The 12792-nt window shown below is 34.6% G+C and overlaps 1 protein-coding gene across 1 annotated transcript; it reads right to left on the bottom strand.

Annotated features, from left to right (window-relative positions):
- Positions 1-2904: 2904 nt before the first annotated feature.
- On the bottom strand, positions 2905-3531 carry LOC127875988 (prostatic spermine-binding protein-like; the record flags this gene model as incomplete). The annotated part of the gene is made up of 1 exon (XM_052420792.1): positions 2905-3531. A coding segment is annotated over one exon (627 nt), but the record flags the coding sequence as incomplete, so codon positions are not given.
- Between the last annotated feature and the right edge of the window lie 9261 nt (positions 3532-12792).

Here is a 12792-nt window from a genome sequence, read left to right as displayed (position 1 = left end):
TGTTCGTCGTCAATCTGCATTTGGCTACTGTCATCTTGGACATTTTTTGTTGCAGTTTGGGTGTGGAGTTGTCATGAAAACACATTTATTTATGCAAAATCAAAATACTTGTAGAAATTGTAAAATTATGTTTCTATGCATAGATATAGTACACTATTATCATATTTTCTTTGGCTGGGCACTTGTTTGTTCAAAAAATAAAATCATATATCATATGAGCAACATTATTCTGACAGGTTAACTGTATCGTCAATACTTTAGACAAACATTAAAATGTTGTCTCTGTTACAGTACAGCCAAAGCGGAACAAACGTATTTCGCGATCCACGGCGGCAAGGCGAAACGAGTCGAAGCCGCGTCAGTATGCGGCGGCAAGTCGCATTTCGCCGCGAAACTTCGCATCTGTCCGCCGAGGCAGGCCGTGATCCGCGACATGATGCCGAGTCGATGCGCATCATGAAATAAAAAATCTTTTTAAAATTATTAGTTATATGTAGTTAACAAATTTTGAAAGAACAATTATAATAATAATTAAAATCATAATAAATTTATTGTGCGCGGATTGTATTAGCATATACATGTAAGCATACTTAATGTGTCTGGCCAATTAAGTTTGTTTCCCGCCCGTAGTGTATGTATTTCACAGATAAACAAGGTCACGTAATACGCAAGTCAAGAGGCAACACACCGGCCTCCTCCTCTAGCAGTGCACCCGGTGTACAGTTTAGGGCTCTCAGAGCTATCCTTAGGGCCTTGTGTTGAATGGCATCAACCATTTTTAGGGCGTTTGGCGTTGCACATGCATAGATTTGGGCTCCATAATCTAGCTTTGGACGTATAAGGGACTTGTAGAGTGTTAAGAGGCTATTTTTATCTGATCCGAAACCTGTGCCTCTTAACATTCTCATTAAAAATTCAGTCTGGAGGAGGATCTATGGTACATTGTTCTTTAGTGGTTCAATACTGAGTCGAGAATGAACACTCCAACAACTAGTTAATAACAATCAGTGTTCTCCGTAACAAGGAAGATTTTAGGCGGGCTAGTCTATTAATAATGACAAATTTTAAACTGAAACTGAAAGACACACTCAATTAACAATGCTTTCATTGTAACTTCTTACTTGGAAAAGTATTTTTAGTATTACTAAGCATTGGTTCAAGAGGTTTGTATTTAGAAGATTCAATCCGCACTCTTATTATGCAATTTCAAACAAGCCCCACAATAAACTTTGCAAACAAATTGTAATTGACGGACATGTATATGTTAACATAAAATATATCAATGTGCTATGTTTTCTCCTAGATCATCTATGACAGTATAGTACTTGCATATAACTGCATATACAATTGTTATCATTTATGTCAATGGTTTTCATACCTAGATACAATAAATAATGTCCCTTTTGCCTTATAATAATGTCTTGAGCAAACGTTTTAGTTCAAATTGAAGTCATAAGTAAATTTTAATGAGTTAAAAATTTTACTGCAATTAACATTATAATTTCACCATTGGTAATAGGGCCTATATAGGAGTCACTTTGTCTGTCTGTCTTTCTGTCGGTCTGTCTGTCTGTCCAGAAATTTTGTCTGGACCATAACTATGTCATTTATTGTTAGATTTTAAAATGACTTGGTACATTTGCATAAAATCTACTTTTGTTTACATGGAAGGCAGATTGTTTGCGTGAAATCTACTAATGTTGACATTGAAGACAGATGCAAACAGCATAAACGTGCAAAGAATATGAACATGAGCGCAATTATATCTGCCATCAATCTTCTTGCTGCATACAAGTATGGTAAGAAATCTTGGCAAAAACATCTGGATAAGACAGCTTCAGTAAAACAAGAGGGTCAACATTCATCCTTGTTGACTGTGAGTACTTAGTGGATTTCTAGGAATAGCAGTTAATAAAAATTGCATCCATTTTCTGAATAAGTGGCTCTTGACTGACTTCATAGAAATACATGTTGAATGATATTAAGCACAAATCTTTCCCCATCACTGCCATGTCATGATAAAGATTCATAATTATGTATATTGGGCACTTATTATACATATTTCCATGTGAGCTGGTAGGGTGTTGGTAGTGAGATTATGTCTAAAGCTGGACTTTTAAAACACATGATGAGACAGCAAACTTTTCACAAGAAACAGCTTGTAAGATACGATGTATAGATCAGTATTGTACAGTCAGTACTTGGTCCCTAGCCTTAAAAAATACACAGATTTGGATACAATGTCAATTGTATAAGTTAATGTTAACAACTAGACATATAGCATGTGCATTGTGACCAGAGTGTTACTTTTTTATCAAAGATGTTGGTGTTGTAGAATTTTATTTTAAAGCAGAACCACAAACATTGATAGGATGCAATGTGTTCACATGAGATAGGTTATTTTGGTTAACAGTGCAAATAAAATAAAGTACCAACTTGTCATGATATAAGATTAGCAATGGTAAGCATCATTAAACTCAATTCCTGATTGTTTTAATCCAGGCAAAGGCCTTACTGGCCTTGGAGGTATACAAGAAAGAACACAAGAGCGCAAATGGTTCTGTGGCATTCATCTAAAACTTCATGTAACAAAAAAAAAATTAGCAGGTGGTTTTCGCAAGGTTTTATCAAAAACTTGTAAAGAAATTTACCCAGCACCTTAAAGCCATGATTTTGAGGAAAAAAAAATAAATATGAGTAACAAGAGTCAGTGCATTATCATCATTTTCTTCATCTTCATTATCATTATCACAATTGTCAAATAATAATCATAATATCTGTATAAATTTCATAATAATCGTCATCATCACCATCACCATCATGTCAATCATCACAATCATCATCACCATCATCATCAACATCATCATCACCATCATCACCATAATCATCACCACCACCATCATCACCATCATCATCATCATCATCATCATCATCATCATCATCATCATCATCATCATCATCATCATCATCATCACCATCACCATTATGACAATCATCACAATCATCATCACCATCACCATCATCATCACCATCATGACAATCATCACCATCATGAAAATCATCACAATCATCATCACCATCATCATCATCATCATCACCATCATCACCATCATCATCATCATCATCATCATCATCATCATCATCATCATCACCACCACCATCACAATCATCATCATCATCATCACCATTATGACAATCATCACAATCATCATCACAATCATCGTCATCATCACCATCATCATCACCACCACCACCATCACCATCACCATCAACATCATCATCATCATCATCAACATCATCGTCATTGTCATAGTCATCATCATCATCATCATCATCATCATCATCATCATCATCATCATCATCATCATCATCATCATCGTCATCATCGACTCCACCACCACCACCATCACCATCGTCGTTATCATCATCAGCAGCAGCAGAAGCATCATCATCATCATCCTCTTCCTCCTCCTCCTCATCATCATCTTCAACATCATCAACATCATTATCATCATCACCATCATCACCATCATCATCACCACCACCACCACCACCACCACCATCACCATCATCATAATCATTATCATTATCATCATTATCATCCTTCTCAACATTCTCATCATCATCATCTACATCATCATCTTCATCATTAGCTATGACATGCTTTTTTGTCATAAACAGAAAAATACATGTAATATATTATATAATGTATATAAATGATGGGAAGATTAAATATTGTCATTTACAATAGACATTTGTTGTACACCATATAACACTTGCCTGTGTTATATGTTCCCACGGAAATATACTGTTTTAATTTATTGAACATGCTGAGACCAATTCGTGTCAATTATTATCTGTCTTTTTTTTAACACAGACCAACTCCACACAACTCCACAAAACCTTTTTTTGTAATATTATTTATAATTATTATTTATTTTAAAAAATGTACACATGTTCTTAAATCGAGGGCTGAGCGGAAGACTGTTGTAACTTATATTAAATAAAGAAGGAGATACTGCAGTTTTCCGTTCAGCCCTCGAAATATCATTTATTGTGAAATCCAAATGTTTATATATATCATTACCCCAAAAGAATAAATAAATGTTTTACTGTAAAATCTTAGTATTGAGCATCGGTTTACAGGCTTTTAAGTCTTCTATTTTGATATGACAGAAGTGGTTGCATTTAATTATTAAAGATCTATATGCCTGATCTGAAAATTTTTTTTACTTGAAATAAGAATTTTATTAGCAATGAGCATTATTTTTTGTTTTATACTGCTGTATAGAATGAGAGCGTTTTGTTTCTCATAGATGGTGACTAATTCCCCAGAAGTGGTTGTCACACTCTCCTCATTATTGCTTGTTATTAAACGTTACAATAATCTGACTTGGTCAGTTGCATCACAGTTAGACCCCAAAGAAGTGCTTGTTAAGTTTGAGGTCAATGTCAAATTAAAAATGAAGTCCAGTATATAGGATATCCTAGCAATTGTCAAAATACAATGCCCTTGCATGAAACAAAGCTCTTCATAATCATAATTGATGCAAGATCAAATATATCATTGATGGTTACTCTCAAACAGACAGACAAAAAACAATGACTGGACAGCAATTTTAAATAAAACTTAAGGCAATACAAGGAGCTTGAATAATGACAATCATAACTAGAGCTTTGTCACAGGCGTGACGAATACCCCCACATGACGCATTGAAACAGAATATTTTGCATGTTGTCTTAACAAAAAAAGCGAACACCATGCTCAATGTTTAAAACGCACTAAGTGACCCCGTGACCTAGTTTTTGACCCAGCATTGCCCATGTTTGAACTTGATCTACACATCATCTACATACAACTTCTGGCTAAGTGTGGTGAAGATCAGATGATAACTACTTGAATTAGAGGGCAGACACCATGCTCAATGTTTAAAACGCACTAAGTGAACCTGTGACCCCAGTTTTTGACCCGGCATGACCCATATTCGAACTTGACCTAGACATCACCTAGATATAACATCTGACCAAGTTTGGTGAAGATCGGATGAAAACAACTTTAATCAGAGAGCGGACACTTAATACGGAGCAAACGACCCACTGACCGACAGACAAGCTCAACTTTGTTTGGTGGGGCATAATTAACCAAAAACTAGGCCAGAGTGAAAAATCTAAGTACAAAATGAGGTTAATTTCAAGGAGAAACTAAAGATGGGTAAATTTGGTGTAACCAAAATTTAGACTTTCTGAAGTTCCAAAGTTGGTCAATGTCAAAGTCAAGATAAAGCAGGTGATTTTAGTTTATTAAGAGTGTTCATAGAAACCATCCATGTCAGCGTTTAAGCATTGTAGAAAGCGAAAATGTCGTTAGATGGAATGCATAAATTTTAGTTAACCCTTTCCCACTTGAAGCAATGTAAAAATGGCTATGTGAAAACAGCATAAAACAGAACAGCCTGTGAGTAACTCGCAGGCTGTTCAGGTTTTATGCTGTTTGCTGCTAATCAGTATTTAAGAGTTTGAAATGAAGCCTTTTAAACTTGCATCTAGTAAGATAGGTCTTTATTTAAATTTAGCTTTCTGAGGGAATACAAATGCGTCAAAATACGTATCTAAGTGGTAAAGGGATAAACAACAACAACAACAACATTTATTCAGCAATAAAGCTTATACAAGCTCTTAGCCAATATAAGCTCTAAGCCTAAAAGAGATTGGACTCTGCAGCCTACAAGAGATTGGATTCTGCAGCCTACAAGAGATTGGCCTCTGCAGCCTACAAGAGATTGGACTCTGCATTAGTCTAAACCAAAAGTAGGTAAGCGTCAACAGCAATGTGCAGTAAGGTTGATATGGGTGTGTTGGTAGTGTTCAAGTACAAAATCCATGCAAGTAAGAAAGATATGTGTTCACCGTGTAGAGATGGAAGGATGGGTCAATCAATATGTACCTCCCAAATCAGTCAATGCAGGGGCATACACAATATTTTTGGTCTTCTCATAAATATATTAATTTTAGTACTAGACACATTTTGCTGTCACTTATTATTATTATTGTGATCAACGGAAATAACCACTGGTGAGGAGAGTCAAGCAGATCTGGTAAACGGAAAGGCATGCTTAAATGTTGACTGTGGAGAATAGATAGCTAAGTATTACAATCATGTACATCCTAGTTCATGCATACAACTACAACCAAATTAAACACCATAAAGAGTAAACCACTTTACAGTCATATATGATAATTGCTAAAAATGGTTCTTTTTATTCATAGCTTAGGGTTAATACAAACAGTGCGAATTATTATCAGAAAACACAAGTGGGACAGCCACATTCATGCTTACAAGAAAAGCCTAGCAAGGCAACATTAAGGTTATACAATTATCTACAACATAACATGTCTGCGCAATTTAATACAATTACCTTAAGGATGTTTATTATTGGTTGTTTATATTAATTTTGTATGAGAGGAAGTTTTGCCTAACTGCTCCCAGTTTTTTTTTCACCATTTTGGGAATTGGGCCGGGTCCCTTTGGATTGGGAAAATTCGCGGCGTTTTGACTAAAATTGGGAAATTAGTGTTGTCATTGTTTTGCTAACAAATGCTTCAAATTTGAGCATACAAGTGAGTCCAGTATTATATTTACTAAGGTTGATCTTATATATGGATGGGAGATAAACAAAATTTTAATATCTACAAAAAAAAAACAAAAAAAAATTTTGGGGGGGGGGGGGGAGAAACCTTCCGTTGGGAATTTTTAGCTCCCATTTGGGAAAAATATATACTTTTTTCCATTGGGAATGGGTCCAGTTACCGGACCTGATTTTTATTGAAAAACAACACTGGCTCCAGATGTATGTTTTTGTTGTTAAAAACCAATAAATACAGTCGAAATGTAATGAAGTAGTTTTTGGATAATTAACATGTATTAACTTACAAAAATGAGGTCTATGCCCTGATATATTGTAACCTTTTGGCTCTTGAGCAATATATCATAGGGAACATATAACGCTGCCATTTGAAAAACTCAGATATCAACAAGAACAGCAAATGAACGCAAAATCAATTGCATACATTACTGTAATCAAAGCGCTGAAAGCACTGTACGTGTTCGCTGTTGTAAAATGTCGTCCTTGATTAGCTTGTGCGCATTGCACAGGCTAATTAGTATGCACAGGCTAATCTTATTTGGCATGCATTAAGCCCCGTTTTCCCTGAAAGCAGCCAATATGTACAGATTTCAATGATAAACACCAGACTGGCCAATCTCGTTGTACAAGCTGTAAAACACTATGAGTCATATAAACCCCTCTGCAGTGTACCAATACACAGCTGTTCATCACATTCACATGTATGTTGAGGCAGGCACGAACGACAACTCTGCTAGGAGAATGGCAGGTGTTGTCTGCTAAAACAGGCAGTGGGGTTGTCTCCCATACCGTACCTAAGCCTTCTAGCCACATACTGATTTGCAAAATATGGTCTGTAACATAAGTGTAAGCTTAAACTAATTTCTTTGTCAAGGGATGGATCGCCATGATTTAGTTGTATTATGCAGCGAACACAATGACCTGATTGTTGTTTTATGCAGTGAACACGTTGGTCTCATTAACATGTATTTGTATTATGCGGCGAACATGTTTACATTATTTAGTTGTATTATGCAGCGAACACAAGACCTGATTGTTGTTTTATGCGGTGAACACGTTGATCTCATTTACATGTATTTGTATTGTGCGGCGAACATGTTTACATTATTTAGTTGTATTATGCAGCGAACACAAGACCTGATTGTTGTTTTATGCAGCGCCCACACATCAATTTACGTAGATCATTTCTAAGGGGTTAAACAATGTATGATCATCATCATGCTTCTTAGTGTATAACTAGGGCTGCAACAATATACCGGTATATCGGTATATCGGTATATATCGCAATACGCATTCCGCATATTGTATTGCGATATGATTTTCATCACACCGGTACGAAAATTTTACAAAAATTCATTCACATTTCGTCCAGAAAAGCCATCCGAAATAATGATAAAAAGGTAAACAAAACAAAGCAGTGTAAATTATTTTTTATGTAAAAAAAGCATTCTAAAAAGTGTATTATACGGAGTAGCGTTGTTACATGGGAGCATTCATTCGATGCTTTTGAACAGATTATCGTTGAATTAATTGCGCACAGCTGTAAATGTTTCGTTCGATTCTGATTTGAGCATTATTTGTAATCCGAATTTCGGAAATACGCTTCCAAATTTGAATGCTAACGCGACAATAAAAAATTATAGCGTCAAATAAAAAGTGCTTTATCCTTGTCTCAATAAAAAGCGCACGAAAATTATACAGACATGTAGAACGTCGCATGGAAAGTATGGGTGTATTTTGTGTTGCATAAAAACGGGAACATCACGTCAGCTGAATTACGCGTGTTCAGTGGGAAAAACACCCCGGTTGGACGTTATTTCATCACATCTTTAAATAGTAACAATTGCAAAAATGTATTTGATACTTAAGAAAATTTGCAAATGTTTGTGTTTCTTATTATTCTTGAGAACATTTATAGTAAATATTTACCAGAATTTGCTTTGAAATTGGAATTTATGGGATTATTGGGTAATTGGCAAGTTATAATTTTGGTACAAGTTAGCAATATATTGCGATATATTGCAATACGGGTTTTTGAACTGACAATATATTGCAATACGGTTTTTGGCGTATTGTTGCAGCACTATGTATAACAGTCCTGCAAATCCCTCTTAGAGTAATATTTACCTCTACCTCTAATCTTGATTAACATCACAGGCCTCAGGGTGTTATATTTTACTACACAATTGTACCACACAGGTTTTTTTATTAAAAAGAAGCAGTCTAGACCACAAAAGCCAATAAGATTATAAGAAACATACAAATATTGCTACATTTATGAATATAATCAGTCAATATGTTGGGGTCCAATGGTATAGCAAGAGGGTATATACAAAATCAAATAAAATTCGGCGACAAAATTTGCTTTAATTTCCTTTGTTAAAATTATAAAGTAGTTTACTTAAGTTCAAATACATGTAGTTCATCAGAATGTGATTCAAACAGAAGAAAGGGAGAACAAACATAAATGTATGTTTCTCTCCTACCAGTTGATAATTTACAAATTATAATAAGTTTAAACTAAGTGAGAAATTTGAGTTGTAACCTATGTTACTATTTTTTTTTATAACAGGCAATGGGTATATTAAATATTCTAGTCTGATCGGGATATATGTTATTCCAACATCATGGCATATTTACATTATTCAGGGATTGGTTGCAATATTTTACAATTGGTAGCATGAACCAATGATTTTTAAAACATAAGTTATTGATTACAAATGATTGCAGGACTCCTATTAAGGGTTTCAGAATGCATTTTCTGTTTGTTTAAATGAATTACTCCGCGTTTTTGTTAATGATTTTTATTTCGGCACAAGGGATTGCAAACTTTTAAATAATGCTATTGGATTCTTATCCAAAAACTGGTACTATGAGATTACTGGATAAAATGCTCACATTCTAAAAAACATTTATAGTTCTGATGTTTATTCTTGAAAATGTTTCTTCTTCACTAACAATAAATGCCACTTTTGCTCAGAAAGAACATATACTGATGCTTAAGTTGTTTTTTTTTGTTTTTAATTTCAATCAGCATAAAGCCTATTTTCAAGTGCATTGTGTATTCAGCAACAATGCAGAGTTCATTGACTTTTTATACTGAATAAAAACATGTTTAAGAAAAGTAAAACATTTCATTAAACACTCCATGTCTAAACAACAAAATAAAGGCAAAGTAATTGACATATCATGTACTTCCTAATAGTTACATGACAATCCTAGGATGGCACCCTAGCAACCCAGTGATTAGTTCCTATGTTCCAATCAATCTGTTATGTCATTATTTTTTAGGAAAACATTTTATGTTTGTAATATTTTTTTCATAAATTAATAATGTTTAAGACTAATAAATAACAAGATGTGTTTGTGAAACACAATGTCCCCCTATATGACGTTTGACCTTGAAGGATGACCTTGACCTTGTGAAGGATGACCTTGACCTTTCACCACTCAAAATATGCAGCTCCATGGAGATACACATGCATGCCAAATATCAAGTTGCTATCTTCAATATTGCAAAAGTATTCATAAAATAAGTGATTTTGGCCACATATATTTGACCTCTGACCTTGAAGGATGACCTTGACCTTTCACCACTCAAAATGTGCAGCTCCATGAGATGCACACGCATGCCAAATATCAAGTTGCTATCTTCAATATTGCATAAGTATTCATAAAATAAGCGATTTTGGCCACATATATTTGACCTCTGACCTTGAAGGATGACCTTGACCTTTCACCACTCAAAATGTGCAGCTCAATGAGATACACATGCATGCCAAATATCAAGTTGCTATCTTCAATATTGCAAAAGTGTTCATAAAATGACAGCTAAAACACGGTATTGGTGCTCATAGTAGTCTCACTCACCTAAAAAATTGAAATTGTAGATACAGCATTTCCTTGGTGTAATTTTTAAAGCTCAAGGTATCCCCTACTCAAATCAAGTTGAATTTTATTTGATCATGCATGCATTATTTTTTTATCTAACATTTTCATCCTATGGAATAATACAAGTTACAGACACTACACTAGTCATATAACATGCAAGAAAAACATAGCAGAACTTCAAAACTTCAGATATTTTTACTTTAACATCAACTACAGGTTATAAACTGTTGAAATAAAGCAAAAAACCAAAAGTGATTACTATCTTTAAAAAAAAATCAAAGCATTAATTAATCAGGTATCAGACCAAAAGAGAACCAAGCAAGAAACTTTTCTATAACTTTTATGATAGACCCACATGATAGCTAATTAGGCATTTGTCTGAAACCAGGAAGTATATTCAAACAAAATAAATCGAAACAATTGGTTTGAAAAAGCATAAGTTTTCATAAAAGGTAGAATTGCATGCTCATAAGTTTGGTTACAGACACTACCAAAATATATGATTCCAAAAAACAGTTGCAGAATGGCATAAAGCATTAAACAATGCACTATAAAAGCAAGTTTACATAAAAACAGTGACTTGAACATTATATCAAATGATTTTTGATCTGTTAGAATTTTAGTTAAAACACATTTTTTGTGTACATGATCTGAGTTGGTTACAGACACTACACATGTGGTAACAATAGCTGTCCAGGAGACGTGTAGCTTGACAGTTCTCAGTGCTGGGCACATACAAGTCAAAGAAGACTAATCTGACATTATGAGTTTGGCATCTCATATGAATTGGCACACCTGTATTAATTAATATAATCTAGAATTTCATTATGCAGCAATAAGCATTACCAAATAATGTGCGGAAAACTTTCCAAACATTTCAGTGTAAACAAGAAATATCTTTAAAAAAGATATACGGCGTTGATTGTGGTCGATGTTTATGAACGATCAAAAGTTATCTCTATGAGATAAAAAGTAGCGGATGCCTTTTTTCTGCGCAGTTCTTAGCTACATCACAAGCAAATCAATTACGGGGTGTTGCGCCAGATTTCGTGGTTTATTTTGCTTTATGTGATATTATTACTCAGATATCTATATTTACAGAATAGAAAAAACACAAGAAACATGAAAATAAACGAGTGCATATAGGTCAGCCGGCAATACTCAAATCTTATTTAATTGCATAATTATAGTATAGTGAATTATTGTGCTCATGCTTAATAAACTGGTCTAAATGGATAAATATTTCTAATTAATTTTATCAAAATTGGTCCTTATCATGCAAATGTTGAAAACATATTAAAAATCGATGATTGACATACCACAATAATATCGCCGAATATCTTTATTTAGTATCTTTCTGATCAAAACAGACTTCAAGTGCACAAAGTTTACGAGACGGCGTTTATATAAAGATTTCTGCAACTGACCGCAAACTGACCTTGATACCTTGCGGATTGGAATGCAATGCATTAAAGTTAGGTAACAATTCTGCTGCTGAAACGACGGCTTGTTTACGCCAACTGTACACGACCAAGGCAACAGCTGTGCCTAAAATATTTATATATCGACAAAGCGACTAAACGAACTATTTACTCCATCAGACAAAATTAGCATAGATTCCAATTTTTTCCTTCAATGAAAAGATCGCAACCCCTTCTGCGAACTCCGGTGATGAACTGTATATAAACTCTGACTTTCACACACTGGCCGCGAATTGACCCGAAACCTCGCGGGTTGAAATGCAATGCAAGTAAGTACTAAATATGAGAATATAGCCTTTAGTATAAACGCTTTTGCGCTGGTAATTCTCTGAAAATAAAAGGTGAACGCACAAACTGTATTTATGTCGAAAATTGATTGTAAAACTGTTCTATCTATTGAGCCTTTTCATAAGAGATAAAATTGTTTCATGCAGTAAAACAGTGTTACAAAGACGCGGATATGTTTCCAATGTTCTGGTGTTATACTCAAATCAGCCAATGGAATAAATGAAGTGTATTCATTCGTACCTAGCCGCGGTAAATTTTATTTGAATATTATTGGACACTTACAAAGGTCAAGTCAGGGTGAAAAGCTGGCTTAATACAGCTTACGCCGAAAAAAAAAATGTAATTTTGCAAGCAGCAAACCAGTGATGTATTTATAACCCTGTGTTACTCTAGCTATCAAGATAATCACAGAGAAGTTTAAAAGCCGGATCTCACTTGCTTGATTTTGCGGTGGTAAAATATTAACCAACATTAACTAGAAGCCTGGG

Source organism: Dreissena polymorpha, chromosome 1, assembly GCF_020536995.1.
Source record: "Dreissena polymorpha isolate Duluth1 chromosome 1, UMN_Dpol_1.0, whole genome shotgun sequence".
Lineage (NCBI taxonomy): Eukaryota > Metazoa > Mollusca > Bivalvia > Myida > Dreissenidae > Dreissena > Dreissena polymorpha.
Note: the sequence above shows the minus strand (reverse complement) of the source record. Positions and strands in the feature narration are given on the sequence as shown.